General features: G+C 49.8%; 3 protein-coding genes across 9 annotated transcripts in view; all 3 read left to right on the plus strand.

Annotated features, from left to right (window-relative positions):
* Window positions 1–3: 3 nt before the first annotated feature.
* On the plus strand, window positions 4–13,413 carry LOC117001320 (hydrocephalus-inducing protein homolog). 4 transcript variants are annotated; one of them, XM_033069565.1, is made up of 8 exons: window positions 4–105; window positions 405–569; window positions 2,351–2,478; window positions 2,922–3,050; window positions 3,348–3,552; window positions 4,607–4,748; window positions 12,562–12,807; window positions 13,287–13,413. In XM_033069565.1, exons 1-7 carry the CDS (start codon window positions 12–14, stop codon window positions 12,668–12,670), a joined length of 972 nt encoding a protein of 323 aa, XP_032925456.1. In that variant the 5' UTR covers window positions 4–11; the 3' UTR covers window positions 12,671–12,807; window positions 13,287–13,413. The 4 variants fall into 4 exon arrangements, with proteins under 4 accessions (XP_032925456.1, XP_032925459.1, XP_032925458.1 ...); XM_033069568.1 differs by lacking the exon at window positions 12,562–12,807; XM_033069567.1 differs by lacking the exons at window positions 12,562–12,807; window positions 13,287–13,413 and adding an exon at window positions 5,536–5,711.
* On the plus strand, window positions 13,414–17,554 carry LOC117001321 (hydrocephalus-inducing protein-like). The gene is made up of 6 exons (XM_033069570.1): window positions 13,414–13,445; window positions 13,880–14,067; window positions 15,947–16,106; window positions 16,212–16,384; window positions 16,541–16,739; window positions 17,335–17,554. Exons 1-6 carry the CDS (start codon window positions 13,431–13,433, stop codon window positions 17,383–17,385), a joined length of 786 nt encoding a protein of 261 aa, XP_032925461.1. The 5' UTR covers window positions 13,414–13,430; the 3' UTR covers window positions 17,386–17,554.
* Window positions 17,266–20,550, plus strand: part of LOC117001317 (hydrocephalus-inducing protein homolog) — an 11,776-nt gene continuing 8,491 nt past the window's right edge. For all 4 annotated transcript variants that reach the window (XM_033069558.1, XM_033069556.1, XM_033069559.1 and 1 more), the window contains exons 1-6: window positions 17,266–17,434; window positions 17,926–18,094; window positions 18,383–18,609; window positions 18,922–18,979; window positions 19,579–19,783; window positions 20,157–20,389. In XM_033069558.1, the coding sequence (XP_032925449.1) occupies window positions 17,954–18,094; window positions 18,383–18,609; window positions 18,922–18,979; window positions 19,579–19,783; window positions 20,157–20,389 (864 nt within the window). In that variant the 5' untranslated portion in view covers window positions 17,266–17,434; window positions 17,926–17,953. The remainder of the gene's footprint in view (window positions 17,435–17,925; window positions 18,095–18,382; window positions 18,610–18,921; window positions 18,980–19,578; window positions 19,784–20,156; window positions 20,390–20,550) is intronic.

Consider the following 20,550-nt stretch of genomic DNA (forward strand, 5'->3'; position numbering starts at 1 on the left):
CTCGGGCTGTCATGCGGCACCTGGGCATTGACTCATCTTCAGACAGGTGTGAAGCACAGCAGGACAGAGGGATTGTTGTCATCATCCATGGGCCACCCCAGACAGGTATGTGAGCTGCAGCCCTGGGTTGCAGGGAGAGGGTCAGGCAGGAGGAACACATCCTGGTGGAGCATGGCGCTTAAGGCAAAGTCCTCAGCTAAACAGGAGGTAGAGATGACCCTCTGGGCTCTAGAATTCAGGGCTTGTACCCACGCTCCAGCTGCCTCCCTCATGGCCTCCCCAGAGGAACACTTGCTTTCCCATTGTCCTTTTAACTTTGAAATCTTGTTCAAGATTTTTCCAGGGCCTGTCCCTGTAATGCTTCATATGCAACTGTCCCCAAGCAGTCCTCCTCTCTCTCTCAGGAAAGACAGAGGTAGCAGCAGCCTTGTGTCACTATTACGACGCTGCGCACTTGTCCATTGACACCGTGGTGAAAGAGGCCATTGCCAATGACCAGAGCAAAGCAGGGTGCTGTGCCCGGGAGCTTTGCACCAACGCTGCCATGGAGCTGAAAAGCGAAGATGAAGGTAATGCTGGTGAGGAGAAATGCTGCACTCAGAGTCAGTGCTTGAGAAACCCACCATGACTTTCCACTTCTGCTTACTCAGAGCAGTTTTTTAATCCTTATGTCTCTTAGGGAACAGGGGTGAAGTCAGATCTCTGACCTGTCCAAAAACAAAAACAGAAATAAATTTTAAGGGCACAGTCAGGGGTTCTTTCATAGCCCATTTGCCACCATTCTTGGCACATGTTTGTTTTTCTAGGAGTGGTGAAGTACATCTGTCTCTTTCCCAAATATATTTCCTCTAAGCTGAATCGAGCTTGCTCCTCATGGGCAGCAGGCAGAACAGCTGCACACTTTAACAAGCAAAAAGCCTTCTGCAGTGGCTGATTAAGCACTAGAGGACTGACTATGACTGTAACCTTGCAAACGAGAGGAAGGAAAGGACAGCCTCCCAGAGAAATTTCCAATGAGTGACATGCTACAGATGAACTCTTTTCTCCAAACATTTACCTGTGCCCACTGCCAGGGTACACATCTCGTGTGTGTTGGGCTGTTCTCCCTGTGACACTGGAGACTTTAATGAACTCACTGGGCAGTTGGTACCCTGAGCTCTGCAGGGTGAGGCAGACCTGGCTCAGTGCAGGGGGAATGACACGGGCTGCTGGAGCCCAGGCTAGCTCTTTGGAGCACACCAGCGCCATGCTGGGAACTGCCCCGGGGTGACATTTCCCAGAACAGAACCCTAAGAGCTGGCAGCTCTTCGGTGTGGCCCACGTCAAGGACTGGGTAAAGGAGGCCATGAAGGCTCTCTGCTTCTGGGGTTTCAAAGAGCTTATCGAACTTGGAGGGTCCAGGGCCACAGAGCCCCGAGCACTCGTGTGCTCAGGATAGATTAGAGGGTGGATACGAACAACTGACCAATAAGGGATCCCTAGGGAAGGAGTGGAGGGCAGGGTTTTACAGGGTTACAACCAATGAGGGAAGCAGGGGGAGGAGAAAGGGTCACATGGACCAATGGGACATCGAATAATAGGGGATTTCCAAAGGGGTGGAACAACTAGGGATTGGCCCGGGGTAAGACTGACAAGGAAGGTGCTGGAAAAGGGGTGGGCTTACAGTGATGGACAACAAAGGGGCTGGAACAAGGGGCAGGGCTACAATGGTGGACAAGGAGCAGGGAATGGCAAATGAGGTAGTTTCAGGGCTGGATACAACTTGGGGACAGATCAGCTGGGGAAAGCATAGGAGAACATAGGAAGAAACTATTATAACAATAAACTGAATAGAATAAAATAAAATAAACATGCGCTGCAGCAGGGGAAGTTTTGCATTGCTCAGTTTTGAACCTGGCTGGGTTGGGAGCTGGTGGAAGGAAGAAGAGTCTGGGTCCCAGCTGGGGTTTTCCCACAAGGAGGATTTAGCTTCAGTGGAGACAGATGATGCAAGTGGGGTAGGGCTGCAGGTCTCCACATGAGAATGCAGGATGGATCAGTGTATAAAAAATGGTCCTGGAGGACAAATCTTTGGCTTGATCTGTAGGGGAACTGCTGTGCAAGCAGTGTCACCTGCATGGCCAGTTGTTAGGACGGACATAGTGCTGGCTTTGAAATCAAGTGTGGGATGGCGTGCTTTACCATGCTGGTAAGAGAAGCAGGGGAGAAGATGCTTCTGGGAAACAGTGCTGCCCTGCAGACTGGGGGAAAAGTGCCATGCTCCTTCCAGGGCCCAAGGTTGTGCCCATCATGGGGAAAGGTTTCCTACTTGCTTTTCAAAGACCCCCTGAACCATCTGTCCCCTGTGCAGGAATAAAGTCTCAGCTCACTGATCAGAACAAGAATAAACTAGCCTCTGGGGAAAAAAACAAGAATGCCAAAGGCAAGTCTCCTTCAGCACAAAAGAGGAAGGAGCCAGCCAGCAAACCCGACAAAAAGGTAAACACGATCTGCCCTGGCTGATGCCTGGACCTTTGCATTGTGTTTGAGAGGGACAGGGGCTGCTTACAGTGGAGGCTGTGTGCCAACCAGGTCTGGTATGTGAGTCCATAGTGCCAAGCCCAGCTGGTAGGCTGGATATGACTTGGGCTGGGAATGTGCTGCACTGGTTTTCAGTGGTTTGCTGGTGAAGTGTAGTCCTGGCTAGTGTGGCTGCAGGCAGTGACCAAAGTTCTGGGAGGCTGCACTGGAGGCTTGCAAGCTTGGGTCTCTGCTGGCCAAGGCATGGGTCCTCCAGGACCATCCCCTGGGGCCCCCGCAGCCTGCAGTGTAGGATTGTTCTAGTCTCCACTAGTGAGGAGCCCCAGCTCAAAGACCAGCAGTGGGAGTTGTTCAGGACTTTCCACCGCAATTTATTTTCCTTAAAATGGTCCACATTCCAGTTCACAGTTTCCACTGCTCCTGCGCCGCAGCAGCTGAACATCATCAGCAGTCGTAGGGAAGAGCTGAACTGCTTGAGCTGTGTGCTGCCCGAGGACCTGCTGGTGGACATCCTCTGTGAGAGGCTGAAGGTTTGTGGGGTGGGGGAAAAGAAGACATTCCTGCTCTGGAGAGACAGGCAGTGAGGTATGACTCGGAGAGGAGGAGGAGGAGGTCTGTCCATGCTGTTGGAGCATCCTGGACTGTGTGCAGGGAACCCTGGGGGAAACTGCACATGCCCTTAGTTGGCAGGGCCTAAGGACATATCCAAATTGGTCTTAACTAATGCACTTGGAACAAGGATAGCTGGTGCCCTGACATCTGGGTTTACTGTCCAGCTGCGAGCGCCCTGTGTGCAATGGCTGACTTGCTCTTCCCTTTATTCACAGCGTGAAGACTGCTACAAGGGAGTGGTCTTTGATGGCTTGGAGAGCCTCTTTGCAAGCCGCCTGGAATCTTCTCTGCTCTGTGTATTCAAAGCTGTCAAGAATCGTCATCATATCTACATGGTGAACCTGCATCAGGATTGTGCTTCTTGGATAACTAAGGAAGAAAATGAAAGAAAGAAGAGGGAAGCTAAAAGAGAGGAGGAAGGTGAGATATCTCCTTCCCTCTCAAATCTTTTTTGTCAAGCCCTCAGCCTTATCTCTGTGTATCTGGATTTGCAGCAGAGCTTGGAAGAAACGTTTTTATTAATCTTTCCACCTTCTGCCTCAGTGTATATTGGGGTTGAGGGTGGTCCCCGACAATCTCTTTTAGGGTTCGCAGATATTAAGGCTAAAATAAAAGAAGAGCAGTATGACTTAGTAACATAAAGCGCTTCAATAATAATGAAGGTAAATGTGGGACAAGGCCTAAAAATCTGAATATATGTAATAACCAAGGGGATGAGGTTTCTTTAGGAGCCAGTGGTCGAAGACCAAGATTAAGGGAGGTCCAGAGTATAAATGTGGGGCAAGAGAGGGGGTGGAGTTGAGGTTAGGTTCCAATGGGTACAGGGGAAAGTGGTGCAGAGGCAGAGCAAGGGAAGGTAGGGTTCAATGGGGTAGGTTGGGTGGAACACTGCTTCAGCTGAGGGCCAATGGGGATACATGGAAGGGAGAACATTCTAGGAACTGGGAGTGGTGATAATTAAGTGGGAAATGAGTATGGAATATGTATGATGTATTAACATAGGCAATCTCATAACTCTCTGAAATTTTTTTTCTGGGGTCACCACAACTTAAACAAATGCCCCCCAAGGTTTAGGGTTGGGGTACAACCCCTCTTCGACGATGGTTGCCTGACCTGGAATACTGGTCAGGCGGACTCTGACGACTGTAGCCAGAACTCAGAGTTGCAGGAGATGTGAATTTTTAAGACTTTCCCTAATCTCTAACATTAAAGCTTGAGCACAAGTGCAAGCTGCTGTAGCTCAGTAACAAATTACTGTCCTCAGCCTTGGTGCACTTATGCCAGGCAAAGCACAGGAACTCACTGCCCAGTCATAGTTGGGGGATTGTCTGAATTTTGCAGCAGGCATATGAGCTCCCAACATCTCCTGATATGATAGGCTGGGTTGGGAAAAGCTGTGAATCCTTGCAGCTGACCCAGAGCACCCAGCTCTGCTTGTAATCACTCATGGTTTCTCCTCTGGTTTGTGCTAAAGGGCTGCAGTGGAAAAAAGTTTTTCAGAGAAATGTGGGACATATCTTGAAAATGGATGATGATAAGTATTATGCCCTCCCTGAGGAGAAGAAAGCTCTAGTGGATAAAATAATCCAGGGAAGGAAGCATCTACGGAGTGAGAGGTGAGTAAGCCTTCCATGAGTTACTGCTCAGGGTAGTGTCCCTGAAGGGTTGCCCTGCTCCAAGGACTGAGCTCAGAGGTGTTTGATAGCAAAGGCCACAAGCAACACAGCGATGGCCACTCTTAGCTCCCTGGCTCTCAAAAGAGGAAGAACCTTCTTCTGTTGAGATAGAGATCTCTATTTTATTGGTGAGCTGTCCTGGTTTAGGGCAAATTTAAAAAAAACAAACAAACCAACCCCCCAAGACTCCTCCCCCACCACTGGGTTCGGGAAAGAATTTCCTCAGAGGAATAAAAGTGGAAAAAACCTGTTTATTAATTAAACAAAACACTCCCAACACGAGAGAGGTAAATTAACAACCCCTGATGACAAACAAAAACTTTTCACCGGTGTAGGAGGTGACAAGCTCAAGGAAAGTCTCTCCTGTAGGTAGCGTTAGTCTCCGGGCAGGATGACTGCTGCAGGTCTCAGCTTTGCAGGGTTCCCGGTGTCCCTCGGTGATCCAAGTCCGGTCCAAACAGGTTTAAAGAGTGTACAGAAAAGAAAAAAGGAAAAGAACAAAGAACAGTCCACAGAAAAGATTGGACTGCCTAACTAATAAGCAAAAACAAACTAAAGCTACCAGAAGCGGCTGGCATGCGGCAGCAGCAAAGCAGCAAAGCAGCCAAGCAGCAAAGCAGCCAAGCAGCAAGCAGCAGAGCCGAGCAGCAGAGCTAGCCTCCCAAGCACAGACATGGGGGAGGGGAGCCAACTGATAAGTAGACTAAACAAACTTCTACTTAAACAGGACACACGATTGGGGATACAGGCCACCATAACGTCACCCCAGGACATTCCACCCCTTATCTCCATATCGTGAGTCCACTACTAAACACCATGTAAAACTTCATCAATTAAATACTTCCATCTCATGCCTGTGTGATCTAGTATTTTGTGTCACCCCACAACCAGATCTCCCTGAGGTACACACACCATGTTGTTCCATCTCTCTGCATTACCCACCACGTACAACCTGGTCCTTGAGCAAAAACAATCCCACGAATGGGTTTGTCTGTACTCGAGGCAGAATTTATCCATACTGTCTTTCCTAACAAACCTCTGACATGGGCCACTGGGACTTTATCTCCCTCTATTATATGAAAGGACTCAGACTGGGCAGGACCTGCTCGGTTAGTGGAGCCTCGAGTATTAACTAACCAGGTGGCCTTTGCTAAATGTTGCTCCCAGTTTTTAAAAGAGCCCCCACCCAATGCTTTTAAAGTAGTTTTTAACAATCCATTGTACCTTTCCACTTTACCTGCAGCTGGTGCATGGTAAGGGATGTGGTACACCCACTCGATGCCATGTTCCCTAGCCCAGCTGTTTATGAGGCTGTTCTTGAAATGAGTCCCGTTGTCAGACTCAATTCTCTCAGGGGTACCATGCCTCCAAAGGACCTGTTTCTCAAGGCCCAGGATGGTGTTTCGGGCAGTGGCGTGGGGCACAGGGTAGGTGTCCAACCATCCGGTGGTGGCTTCCACCATGGTCAGCACGTAGCGCTTGCCTTGGCGGGTTTGAGGCAGTGTGATATAGTCAATCTGCCAGGCCTCCCCATACTTGTACTTGGACCAACGCCCCCCATACCAGAGGGGCTTCACCCGCTTGGCCTGTTTGATGGCAGCGCACGTATCACAGTCATGGATAACCTGAGTGATACTGTCCATGGTTAGATCCACCCCTCGGTCTCGTGCCCACTTATAGGTGGCATCTCTACCCTGGTGGCCTGAGGCATCATGGGCCCATCGTGCCAAGAACAATTCTCCCTTGTGGTCCCAATCAAGGTCTATCTTTGACACCCCTATCTTTGCAGCCTGATCTACCTTCTGATTGTTTTGCTGCTCTTCATTAGCTCTACTTCTGGGGACATGGGCATCTACATGGCGAACCTTCACAGGTAGTTTCTCTAACCGGGTAGCGATGTCTTTCCATTCTTCAGCAGCCCAAATTGGTTTTCCTCTACGCTGCCAGTTCGCCTCTTTCCATCTTTCCAGCCATCCCCACAAAGCATTGGCTACCATCCAGGAATCAGTGTACAGATAAAGCTTCGGCCACTTCTCTCTTTCGGCAATGTCTAGGGCAAGCTGAATGGCTTTGAGTTCAGCAAATTGACTTGATCCACCATCTCCTTCAGTGGCCTCTGCGACCCGTCGTGTGGGGCTCCATACGGCTGCTTTCCACCTCCGATTCATCCCTACGATGCGACAGGAACCGTCGGTGAATAAAGCGTAACGAGTTTCCTCTGCTGGCAGTTGGTTATATGGCGGAGCTTCTTCAGCCCGTGTCACTGGTTCTTGTTCCTCATCTGTGACACCAAAACTTTCACCTTCGGGCCAATTTGTAATTACTTCCAAAATCCCAGGGCGATTCAGTTTTCCAATCCGGGCGCGCTGTGTGATAAGGGCAATCCACTTGCTCCATGTAGCACTGGTGGCATGGTGGGTGGAGGGAACCTTTCCTCCGAACATCCACCCCAGCACTGGTAGTCGGGGTGCCAGGAGGAGTTGTGTTTCTGTGCCGATCACCTCTGAGGCAGCTTGGACTCCTTCATAGGCGGCCAAGATTTCCTTCTCTGTTGGGGTGTAGTTGCCTTCCGACCCCCGGTAGCTCCGACTCCAGAATCCCAGAGGTCGGCCTCGAGTCTCATCGGGCACCTTCTGCCACAGGCTCCAGGACAAACCATGGCTCCCAGCTGCAGAGTAGAGCACATTCTTTACATCTGGTCCTGTCCTGACTGGGCCAAGGGCTACGGCATGAGCAATTTCTTGCTTTATCTGGGCAAAAGCTTGTTGCTGCTCAGGGCCCCAATGGAAATCATTCTTCTTGTGGGTAACCATGTAAAGAGGACGCACAATCTGACTGTACTCAGGAATGTGCATCCTCCAAAAACCTATAGCACCTAAGAAAGCTTGTATCTCCTTCTTATTGGTTGGTGGGGACATAGCTGTGATTTTGTCGATGACATCAGTAGGAATCTGACGCCGCCCATCTTGCCACTTCACTCCCAGGAACTGGATCTCCCGAGCAGGTCCCTTAACTTTACTCTTCTTGATGGCAAAGCCGGCTTCCAGGAGGATTCGGATGATTTTCTCTCCTTTCTCAAACACTTCTGCTGCTGTGCTCCCCCACACAATGATATCATCAATATATTGTAGATGTTCTGGAGCCTCACCCTTCTCTAGTGCAGCCTGGATCAGTCCATGACAGATGGTAGGACTGTGCTTCCACCCCTGGGGCAGACGATTCCAGGTGTACTGCACACCCCTCCATGTAAAGGCAAACTGAGGCCTGCACTCTGCTGCCAGGGGAATGGAGAAAAATGCATTGGCAATATCAATAGTGGCGTACCACTTTGCTGCCTTGGATTCCAGCTCGTACTGCAGTTCCAGCATGTCCGGCACAGCAGCGCTCAGAGGTGGAGTCACTTCGTTCAACGCTCGATAATCTACTGTTAATCTCCATTCCCCTTCAGATTTACGCACAGGCCAGATGGGGCTATTGAAGGGTGAGTGGGTTTTGCTGACCACCCCTTGGCTCTCCAGCTCTCGGATCATCTTATGGATGGGAACTACAGCATCTCGAGTTGTTCTATATTGTCGGCGATGCACTGTGGAAGTGGCAATTGGTACCTTTTGCTCTTCTCCCTTCAGAAGTCCTACTGTAGTTGGGTTCTCAGACAGTCCAGGTAAGGTGTTCAATTGCTGGATGCCCTCTGTCATCACAGCTGCTATCCCAAATGCCCACCTGAATCCTTTTGGGTCTTTAAAATACCCCCTTCGGAGGTAATCTATGCCTAAAATACATGGGGCCTCTGGGCCAGTCACAATGGGGTGTTTTTTCCATTCCTTCCCAGTCAGACTCACTTCAGCTTCCACCAAAGTAAAGTCCTGGGATCCACCTGTCACGCCAGCAATAGAGACGGATTCTGCCCCCACATATCTCGATGGAACTAATGTGCATTGTGCACCAGTATCAACTAAAGCTTTGTACCTTTGTGGTTCTGATGTGCCAGGCCAACAGATCCACACAGTCCAGAAAACACGATTTTCCCTCACCTCACCCTGGCTAGAGGCAGGGCCCCTCTAAGCCTGTTTATCCTTCTTTCCTTGGGCACATGTTTTGGAGGTTCCTTCAAGGGGATCGGACATGTCGTCATCATCATCATACTTGGCAATTCGGCTACGGGCAACTGGAGCTGCTCTCCTTTTGGTGGAATTTCCTCTTTGAGTCTTGCCTTCCTTCAATTCATGGACTCGTTGTGCCAGAGCAGCAGTAGATTTTCCATCCCATCTCCTCATGTTTTCTCCACAATCACGCAGGAAGAACCACAGCTCAGCCCGTGGGGTGTACCTTCTCTCCCCATCGGGGGAACGTCTGCGTTGGATACCAGGGCCTCTAATTGGTGCAGCCGAGATTTGGAGAAGGTCCTCCTTAATCTCATCCCTGAGTCTCTTATGATTCTCCTCTATCTTGTCTTCTAATTTCTGCAGACGTGTTTCCACAGCTGCGATTCTGGCATGTGTTGGACCATGTACAGCATCTGCATATGCTCGGAGCTTCTTTGCCATATCGAGCACGGTCTCATCCCTCTCATCCCTCTTCATTATTGCCAAAGCAGAAGCGTATTCATGTGGCCCAAGTCGCACAAGTTTTCGCCACATCACAGATGTACATGGTACCAAGTCTGGATTCCTAGTTGTTATGTCATCTGAGAAGATAATCTCTGCCACTGCCATTTCTCTCAGGCGTTGGATTCCTTGTTCTATAGTCTTCCACTGCGTCTGCTGCATATAGAGATCGTCTGCACACAGGTATCTTTGTGCTACACTGTCCAGGACCCGTGCCCAGAGGCTGTGAGGGTTAGTCCCCCTCATCATTCCTTGATCGATGACAGGATCATGTGACAGGGATCCCAAATGCCTCGCTTCAGTGCCATCCAGAATTGTAGCCTCGCCTGCAGCATCCCAAAGACGGACCAACCAACTAATTATAGACTCATCAGGTCGTCGAGTGTAATCCTTTATTAGACCACGGAGGTCCTTTAGGGAAAAGGATTCAATATTGGCCTCTGATCTTGTACCAGTTGCTTTGACTCCTGGTTTTATGTCAGGGGGCGCTGAGGGTCCTTCTCCTGCATCCTCATCATCATCATCATCCACTGGTCGATTGGTCTTGTCTGTGGATTTCCCACTTCTCGTGCTCGTAGCAACAGCCACTGGTTGAGGCTTACTGTCTGGTTTAGCTGCTGGCCTTGAGCCTGGGATGTTGGCTGCAGCCTGAGTGACTGGGATAGTGGCTGATTTATCTCCCTGTCCCCTTTCCTCTGCCTGCTGCCCTACAGTATCTAGCAGAGTGCGATAAGCATATGCCAGGGACCAGCTCACTGCAATGATCTTTTCCTCCTTGGAGTTATCATGGCATTTCTCTTTAAGGTATTTTGCCACCTCATCTGGGTTCTGAATTTGTTCAGGGGGAAAGTCCCAGACTATAGGATCTGAAAATTCCTTCAAGATTTGACCCATATGTTCCCATTTCCCACACCACTCAGGATTCCTCACACTTTGCTCTAATCCTAAATCAGGAGTCACATCAGCCCCTCTAGAAATCTCAGCTCTTATCCTATAGAAGCTGCATACTGTATAAAGCAAGGTTGCTACATTAAACAGCAGAAAGATGGTCTCTTTAGCATTCAAGGGAAACTGAACATACTCTAATAGGAATGTAAAAAATTCAGGGGAGACGAAGGAAAACAAAGGCTGAAAAGCCTCATCCCCTGCTTCTCCTCTAACAAACTGTGCACATAACCATAACCATGAACCATACATTCCTGGAACAGATTCCAGCATCTTTATAAACCTCCTACAAGCCATTACAACTAAGCCCAGCCCAATGGATATTCTGGTCATTGCCCCCCTGCTGCAGAAACTGCGTACTAGGGAAAACACCGGAGCTATTTCTGGGTGAGAAAATAAACCCAAGGACCATAGAGGTATTAAGACCTCAAAAAACCCTAAAGAGCAAAAATACATGCAAGCCTCCACCCCCAGAGACATTATAAATTCAAACAACATTATTAGAACGAAGTTTTTTCCACTTTCTCTTGCCCACAAGGTTGGGCGCCAAAAAAATTTGTCCTGGTTTAGGGCAAATTTAAAAAAAACAAACAAACCAACCCCCCAAGACTCCTCCCCCACCACTGGGTTCGGGAAAGAATTTCCTCAGAGGAATAAAAGTGGAAAAAACCTGTTTATTAATTAAACAAAACACTCCCAACACGAGAGAGGTAAATTAACAACCCCTGATGACAAACAAAAACTTTTCACCGGTGTAGGAGGTGACAAGCTCAAGGAAAGTCTCTCCTGTAGGTAGCGTTAGTCTCCGGGCAGGATGACTGCTGCAGGTCTCAGCTTTGCAGGGTTCCCGGTGTCCCTCGGTGATCCAAGTCCGGTCCAAACAGGTTTAAAGAGTGTACAGAAAAGAAAAAAGGAAAAGAACAAAGAACAGTCCACAGAAAAGATTGGACTGCCTAACTAATAAGCAAAAACAAACTAAAGCTACCAGAAGCGGCTGGCATGCGGCAGCAGCAAAGCAGCAAAGCAGCCAAGCAGCCAAGCAGCAAAGCAGCCAAGCAGCAAAGCAGCCAAGCAGCAAAGCAGCCAAGCAGCAAGCAGCAGAGCCGAGCAGCAGAGCTAGCCTCCCAAGCACAGACATGGGGGAGGGGAGCCAACTGATAAGTAGACTAAACAAACTTCTACTTAAACAGGACACACGATTGGGGATACAGGCCACCATAACGTCACCCCAGGACATGAGCCCTCCTGGTTTAGATGCTGCCTGCAGGGAGCTGGGCTGTGGGGCTTGCCTTGGCACTGCCTGTAGAAGTGTCTTTAAGTCTATGATTTTGATTTGCACCTTCTTCATCATCTTTTTCTTCACCAAAACAGTGGGATGGTGGTACGGGCAGGTGTGGGGCATAGGCAAACACTTGGTTTGGGTCCTGGTCCTGCTACAGATAAAGTCTATGCAATGCTGATCTGCCAGGGTTCTCCTTATGGTGGGACACCACCCATAAAAGCTGATGTGATTTAGGCTTCCTTGCAGCTGCAGAAGTAGGCAAGCTCTGCTCCAGCAAGGCAGCCCAGCTCAGGACACACAGAAAGAGTGTAGAGCTGGGAGGTGATGCTGCTTGAAGCAAGCCTGTGTATCAGGACTTCTTTCAGCTCAGGTTGAAGTTGGTTTCATGGGAAGGAGATGGACACAGCCTCTTCAAATCATTTCCATGCCAGATAGCACTAGTTTGCCTTGGTCACAGCTGGGATCCAGCAGGGAATCTGGCTGTCAAGAGCCTGTCTTGCAGGAGAGAAGTTCCTACAACCTTTGTTTTCTGACTGATAGGATTATTTTCATTAAGGAGCACACCATGCCCAGGGAGAAGGGGGCTGAATGAATCGAGAAAGAATTGTAGGAGGGACAAGCAGATGTTAGCAATTTGGGATGTGGTTTAAACTGGGAAATCAAGAGGCAAAGGGCGTTTTCAGGCATCAGTGCAGAGAGCTGGTGGATCAGCCTTGGGCAGTGGCTGGAGGTGTCTGGGTGTGCCTTAAGAGGGAGGTTGCACAGTTGAGACCTTATAACGGCTGAGATGGATAAGAACTTGATCCAGAGGTTTCAGATCTATGAGCTATCGCAGCGGGACATTGCACAGGTTCTCACCTACTTTGACAGGGTTCAGGGTACTGTGCAGTTACCTGTAATCTAAAACGGAAACACATCCCAGTCTTCAGCTGAAAACAAAGGTCAGAAGACCAATAAGCCTCAGGAAAAGGCGGAGAAGAAGCCTGAACAAAAAAGTGGAGGCCAAAGGAGTCTTCAATCATCTCAGCTAGAGACACAAAGTGAAGTTGCAGAAGAAGGAGTCAGAGACAAGCATGTCAAGGTGCCGTGCTTGGACATCCAGGTCACAGATCCGAAGGCCATGTTTAGCGAGATCCTGAGGGATGGGAGGCTGCCAACGAAAGACGAGGTAAAATCTTGCAAGGCTCAGATTTTGAGCTTGCTGTGGTCCTGGGCCCTAGAGCATTGTGTACCCCCAGTGATAATGGCACAGAGCCTTGTCCAGGCCCCTGATGACATTCCACAATGACTCTCTAGCATCTGTGTGGATGGGGAGGTTATCACCATCCCTCAGTGGGCAGAAGGTGGGAGTGCTCTGTGTACAAGTATCCCATCTGTTCAGACTTTCTCAGCATGGAAATCATTCTAAGCGGTCCCAGGACAGGGCAGCTCATGGTCATTGTTTTCTTCAGCTGAGTCACTTAGGAGAGGTTTCTCTCCCCGTCCTTCTTGTAGCTCTTGCCTCTGCTCTGGAGCCTGCTCACCCCACTGGGCATAACAAAGTACTTGTATTTCATATAAATCAAAAACCTCATTGCCAAAAGCTCAGTGCCTTTAAAGGGGATGAAGGTGAGAGAAGTATAAACAGGATTTTCTCTTCTGTTTTAGATGCTGAGATATCTGGGACTGCATCCCGAAGGGCCTCCCCTTCCCCCTGCTGCTGTCTTCTCTGTAGTCAGCTACCCAGAGGAGCGGTTGGGCTCTGCAGAGCATGTGAAGCCCTTCACCGTTGCTGCACCGGAAGGTGCTGCTATGGAAGACAAGCTGGTGGGTGCTGCAGTGGTGCTGGCACTGAAGGTGCCAGGGCAGGGACCAGGCTAGATGGGGGCATGGGGGACAGGCTGGATGGAGAAGGATCATTGCAGAGAGGTAGTGAAGATGTGATGGGGCCCCGTGTCTGCAGGTCTCCTTTCTGTCAGGGAGGGGACAAAAGAGACAGCTCTGAGGGACACAGAAAAGTTCTGTAAGATGAGGGGGAAAAAATCACCTAAAACCATTAACTTCCTTTGAGGAGAGAGTCCTGAGTGAGAAGGGGTGTCCTAGGTAAAACAAACACCAATAAGAAAGACCAAGTCCCTGGGCATGTGGACTGACTTATTTATTGTCTCTTCCATTGGTTAACAAACACCCACTTTACTTTCCAGGATGGGGATGTCTCAGGGGATGTCTCACCTCTCCCTCCCTTGTCTCTCTCCCCTTAGGCCAAGGCCCCAGATGCGAAGGGCGGTTCTGCTGCGGGCCGACCAAAGACAGGTAAAGCGGCCAGCAGAGACAGCTCTCCAAAAGAGAAACAGATCTCCACACAGGGAACAGAAAGTCCCCAGGATTCCTGTGCAACAAGATGCAAAAGTGTGCTGAAAAGAGCCTCAATCCCCACAGAATTCCTCAGGTGAGCCACACGGGAGCAGGTGATGCATCTGCTTCTTGGTCCTCTTGCTAAATACAGTGCATCATCTCCAGCTCCACAGCGACCCTGTGCCAGTGCCTCCATGGGATGGCCAGTGCACCCTCCTTGTGTCATTTGCTCCTTAGCAATATCTGAAGGCCCCTCTTTAATTGCCAGGCTGAAACGGTACCGGTGGATAGTGCCTAGCCACGGTGAGGTGGAACTGAAGGTCCACTTCTACCCCAGAAAGCCAGGGAAGTTTGAGCAGACATTGAGGTTTGAGCTTGTGGAGTCAAAGCGCCAGTACGAGCTGCCCTGCAGTGGCACCGGCCTGTACCCCAGCATCATCCAGAACCCATGGTAAAGCTGGTCCCTGGCAGCCTCCCACTCTCCCTCTGCACTCACAGCCAAGGCTGCCCCTTGGGGCTTCTGGCCTGGACAGATCGTGCTGCCTGAGGTTGCCCAGCATCTCTTCCTGTGCTGGCAGCTGGGAAGGCAGATGGTACCTCAGCCACCAGGAAGGGTTATGGCTTTCTGACTACATTTCTTTCTTAGAGCATCTCATAGCTCCTTCTTCCCCACTTTTTCTGCCCAGGAATATGTTGAGAGCACAAAGCAATTCCACTTTGGACCTCTGCTGTGTGGGAAATCAAGAGAGTGGTATGTGCTCCCTGCTGGGCCTTGTACCTTTCTGGACATGCTTGGAGAGACATGCTGTCCTGGTGGCACAATCCAGGGCAGTCCCTGGCAGAGTCCTAGGAGACACATGGCTTTGAAGGACCACAGATGTGTGAACTTGAGAAGATAAGAGGCAAACGAGCCTTGGAGGAGCTGCTCTGCCTACCCGGTGGGTGCCTTGGTGGCCAGAGCCACATGCTGCTGCCAGTCCAGAGGTGACTTGGGGGACAACTTCTGTCCCCTCCATATCTCAGCTTTTGAAGCTTTTGAACTTTTATGAAGTGCTTTGAGCTCTGCAGGTAGCCTGAACAAGCAATTATTCTGTAGATGGTTTTGTAAACCTTTCATTCATCTGTAATTATTTATAAGATTTTATGGTTGACCTGCCAATTGATGTCAGAGAGAATGTACAGCAGGAATTTCCTGTAATGACATTGCATCCTCTCTGCTGGATAAAGTCTGCTTGAACATATTGTCATTGAAACTATTGTGTATTTCTACTTGTACTGTCACTTGTTTTTTTAATAATATTTAACATTAAGTTCTTTTCTCCATGGGAGCTCAGGAGGGCTAGGTCTATTTTGGCAGCCAAAGGAAATTAAATGGAAATAGTTTAAAAAACATATAATCTTTAGCCAGGTTGATGGATGGTCTGGGATTTCTGTTTTCCTTTTCAACCCTTTCACTCCAAAGACATTTCCACACCTGAGAGAAGGGTCGTTTCTTATCTTTTTGCATTCCTCTTGGGAATTGATGCTTTCTATTTCTTTCTCAGACTTTGAGCTAACCCATGAAATCCAAAGCAGTTTTGTGATTTTTATGAAAGAGATTAGCTAAACTCTTTATCCAACAGCCTTTCTTTATACCCTGCAGGGAAGGCACCCCAAGAAAGAAGGGGAAAGAACCCATGTACCTGGTGTATTGTTGCTTTTCTAAACTCCTTTGAATTTACATTGTATTAAAATCTCTTGAAGTGGCCTGAGCATCATCAGGCTTCTGGGGTGGAGGCACCAAGTCCAGGGGAAGGCATCAAAGTAAGGCAAGGACAAGCATGTGTCCATGCCCCTGACAGGGATCCATTTCCCTCATTTATTTGTTAGAACTGGGTCTTGCAGCACCACTTCTTTGGGTGCACATGGTGCGCTCCTTGACGTATGGCAAAGGCAACAGTCTCCTCTGCAGCCTTTTCCCCTTTTGTGGACAGGTACAAGGTCCAGAACTGTCCTGGCAACTCAGAGAATATAACCATCCTCAACAACTCCCCCATGGATGTAGAGGTCCAGTTCTCCTTTGAGAATTATGGAAAAGCAGACACGTTCCTTTTGAACCCTCCCAGAATGTCACTGAAACCAGAGGAGAAGCAGGTAGGAGAAGGGCAGGTAGAGCAGGCACTGTAGAAGTGCCCAAGAGCTTCTCCTCCTGCTCATGCACAGTGCTCTTTCTATTTCTTTCTGTGGGGCCACATCCAGGAGCTGACCATTTGGGCATACCCCACTTCTCCTGGCTTGCTGGAAGACAAACTCATCTGCTGCATTGAGAAGAACCCAGACCCAGTGGTCTTCAGCTTCTGCTGCCACGGGGTGCACGTGAAGCTGGAGGTCAGCCTCCTGAAGCTGTCTTTTGACAAGCTGCTTCTGCACAGGTCAGTCATCCCACAAGCACTCCAAGATTTGTGACAAAGAGAAAATGTTTGACTCTGGTTTCCAGGGCATGGATGGAGCTGCTCCGAGTTGCATTCAGTGGTGAGGCTGGTGTGACCACCCAGCAGCTAATGCCAAGTGCCTTCCTGTCTCTGCAGGACTGACAGCAGGACCTTGGTCCTGAGAAACGACACCCTAGTGCTCATGGCCTGGCAGTTCAGTGGGCTGGATGACCTTGTTGAGGCCTTCTCCTTGTCACAAGATAACGGCATCGTTGATCCCGGCTCAGAGTTTGAAGTGACACTGAATTTCAAGGCCGAGAGGATTGGCATCATTGAGAAGATCCTCCGACTAGAGGTGAGAGGGACTGTGCCCTGCCCTGCAGCCATGTGCTGTTAGGGACAGGGTCAGGAAGAGCTGTACCTGACAGACACAAGGGTGCTGTGACCCAGGAGCGCTGAGTGAGGCTGAGCCCACAGCAGCCTCGAGCAGGGCCGAGCTCACCCAGCCCCGAGCCGAGCCAGTAAACCCCGCGATCATGCAATTCGTTACTAATTGGTTACTTTGTTGCACGTGGATGCTCGTTGCAAAAAAAAAGTGCGCCTTTTAGGCCAGTGCGCCTTATATATGGACAAAGTTTGAAAATTTGCGGACATCCTGAAGTGCACCTTAGACTCCGGTGCGCCTTATACTCGTGAAATTACTGTAATTGGATTTGTGCTCAGAAGTGAGGAAATGGAAGCAGAGCTACTTAGGTACTATGCCTGCAGATATTTTGAGTGAGAAAGGGCAGACAAGTAGCTGGAAAACACTTTCAAGAAAACACTTTCAACACTTTCAGATATTTGCTGAAAGGGGTTTTGTTCGAGACCTCCATGTAGCTTGTGACCTGGTGTATTCTGCAGCAGCTCACAAATACCATGTTTGACCTTGTTCTGGGGGTTTTCTGCAGGTCCAGATGGAAGCTTGGAATTTGGAACTATTAATGTCCTGGATCATGTGAAGAAAGTCCTGACTCTAAAGAACAAAGGGCTATACAACATTGGGTACCGGTGAGTCCACCTGCCTGGTAGTGAACATTCTCTCAGGTTCCCAGACCTGCCTTCTCCCTCTGTCAATGGCTAGAACCTGTTTACATGCTGGCTACTTCTTGGAAAATACAAAACCTGGGCTCTCTAATCTCAACTGTTTTCCCAGAGAATTCAGCCACAAACCAGCAGTTCTTCACAACTCAGCAGGAACCCACAGGAGAACCCCAGATATTTCAGCCACTGAAATGCTGAGATTTGTTGCCTTTCTTTGATGCTCACCTCCTTTCTCTTTCTGAGACTCTGTAAAGGCGTGAATGAAAAGTTTCAGTCTCAAGGTTTCTTTCAGTAACCTCATGATTATCTGCACTCTCTATCAAGATCCAGGAGTCCCTAAGCAGAGTTAGACACTCCCTTGGCTATTTTTTTCTGGTCCTATGTGAAGTCCTGGCTGTGCTGGTGGCACCTATACTTTTAACTGCAGAGATCTCCATTTCTTCCTTTCTCCCCTTCAGTTTCGTGCTGAAGGGTGCAGGTCTCAGGATGCAAGATTTGACATCCCACTTCACTGTTGAGCCTCAGTCGGGCATGCTGATTGCCTCCCAGCCTGGTGTGAATATTGAGATGCTCTTCCAGCCCAAAAGGGAAATGCTCCTCAAGAACAAACGCATCCTGTACTGCCAGGTGAGCCGCGTGCGCCGGGCTCTGTTATCACACGGTGTTTTGAGAGCGTAAACAGGAGAGGTGTCTAATGGAAGGAGGGCTTTAACTGGAGAATCCTCTCTCCTACATACACGACCAAATTCTTTCAAAACCATTGGGAAGCTTCCTAAGTGGAGCTGAGAATCTGACTCTGGAGGAGGTACTTAAATACAGGGAGGGGTAAACTGATGGAGGCCTGGGGTGGAGGCTGGGGACTGGGGTAGAGGCTGGCCTCTTTGCTTTGTTTATCACCCCTTCCTGTGGACACAGGTGACAGATGCCAGGTCAAGGAAAGGAGGCCAGACTGTTGCCACCATCCCACTGAGAGTGTTGGCGAAAGCTGTGTACAGCAAGTACAGTATTGAGCCTGCTCCACCCATCAACTTTGGGGCCATGATCAGGGGCGCCAGGAAGACCCAGATTGTCGTGCTGGAGAACAAAGGCATGCTCAACTTCAAATTCCGCATCCACCAAGCCCCCAGGGATGCATCTGCAAGGTACGAGAAGCCGTGCACCACCCTTCCTGTCTGAGAAGGCATCACCCCATGGCTGGTACGTGGCAGGCAGCCAGGAGACCTGGGCCCATCTGCATCCCTGGCTTGGAGAGGGAGTGAAAAAACACCTCGGTATCCCCATGTGTAGTATGAAGCTGGTGATAGAGCTGCTCTGTCCAGCAGTGGGTGCTGCAGGCTGCTCCCTGGGAGCCATCAGGAGCAGGAAGGCTTTCCTCTGTGCGGAGGAATGCCAGCTTTGGCCTCAAAGAAAGGCAAGGGAGCTCAGCATGACAGATACCTCTGCTTTCTCCACAGTTCAAAGCAAGGGAAATCTGCTGCATCGGCTACAAAGCTGAAATCAAGCTCCTCACAGGTGGGTGACTCCTGCTCCCCAACAGTGCTGCTGCAGGGGATGTGAGAAGATGCTGCTGTGCCCAGGCTGGGGGCTCATGGCCATAGGGTGGCATGTGGTCTGCAGGATGGAGTCCAGTGTCTGCTCAGTCCCACTGACAGTCCTGTACTCTGGCTCTGACCTGGAGTTGTGGGGTCAACAGAGGGGAGCAGGTCCTGTGTTTGGTAGCTGCTAGCCAGCATAGGTGTGTGAACACCACAGAAGAAAAACATCCCCATTGAACTCCCAGTCCACAGAGCTCAGACAACATTGCTTTTTCTTCTTCCCAGTCCCTTACCTCTCTCCCATCATTTCTCACAGCTATTTCTGTTTTCCTGTGTTACCTCTAGAGGTTGAATGATCATAGCTACCACCTTCATTCTTTACACTCAAACTCCTTTCTCTCTGCCACTTGTGACAGGTTTGCAACTCCTGTCTTATTGGTCTCAGCCTGGGGCTGGCCTTTGGGCCATCCTTCACTGCCCTGGGACTGGGCTGGAGGCCAAGGCAGGATATACTCTTTGCTGGGATGCTCAAGGCACAGCTGTTAGCCATCAGCCTCTCTGGACCTTTTTCTGCAGGATCACCTCACTCTTGGCATGTTCATGGTGTCCCCCTGCTCTGGCTCCATCGCTCCATGGGGCCAACAGAAGATCACCGTGGATTGCCTTGCTGGGCAGGAGGGGACATGTGAGGAGCAGCTCTACATTGACATCACGGGCAGAGACCCCAAGGACAATCCCCTGGGCATTCCCTTTACCCTGATTGCTGAGTCCTGCCTCCCAGGTACATACTGGCCACAGGTTCCCTTGGTCCCACCTGCTGCTCATCAGCACCTAAACTTGCTGATAGAGATAGAGAGGCACACTAGCCCTGGTGTCCCACCTTAAAATCCTCAGATGTTTCAGCCCTCTTCAGGTCCACCAGTGGATTCATCCCTCCCAGGCTGAGAGGGATGCATGGAAGGATAAAAGGAAACAATGCTCTCTAAGACTGAGGTTGACTGAGCTCCATCCTCACAGCCAGCTCCCCCACCCAAGCCTGGCTTTAGCAATCATGGGAGCAGAAAGGACTTATCAAGCCTGCTGAGAGGCCTGCAGGGTCCAGATAAATTCATCAGGGAGGTATCTCCATGCTCATCCCTCTGGTCTCTCCACAGCATTTATTGAGGATGTCATGTTAACTTTTGAGGAGTACCCGATCTGCAGCAGCACCAACCTCAGCCACAAGCTGCAGTCAGTGAAAGGCACAGGCCTGTTTGTCAGAGACGAGAACAAATTTGTCTTCACCAAAGTTCTGGTTGGGCAAGAGTCTGAAGCTCATTTCAATATCTACAGTGCAAGTGGTCTGCCATGTGACGTGGTCCTCTCCATCAAACCCCTGCCTGGAAAGGTAAGAACAGGAGGCCAAGGTGATGGTTGCCCTCTAAGGGCTGTGTGAGAGCCTGTTTTGTTCTCCAGATGTATTGCTTCCTGTGGCCCAGACAAGTCTAGCTCAGTACAGGTCAAACTGCAGGGGAGAGCAGCAGAGCCAGGGAGCAGTTGTGTTGAATT

This window comes from Catharus ustulatus, chromosome 11, assembly GCF_009819885.2.
Source record: "Catharus ustulatus isolate bCatUst1 chromosome 11, bCatUst1.pri.v2, whole genome shotgun sequence".
Classification (NCBI taxonomy): Eukaryota; Metazoa; Chordata; class Aves; order Passeriformes; family Turdidae; genus Catharus; species Catharus ustulatus.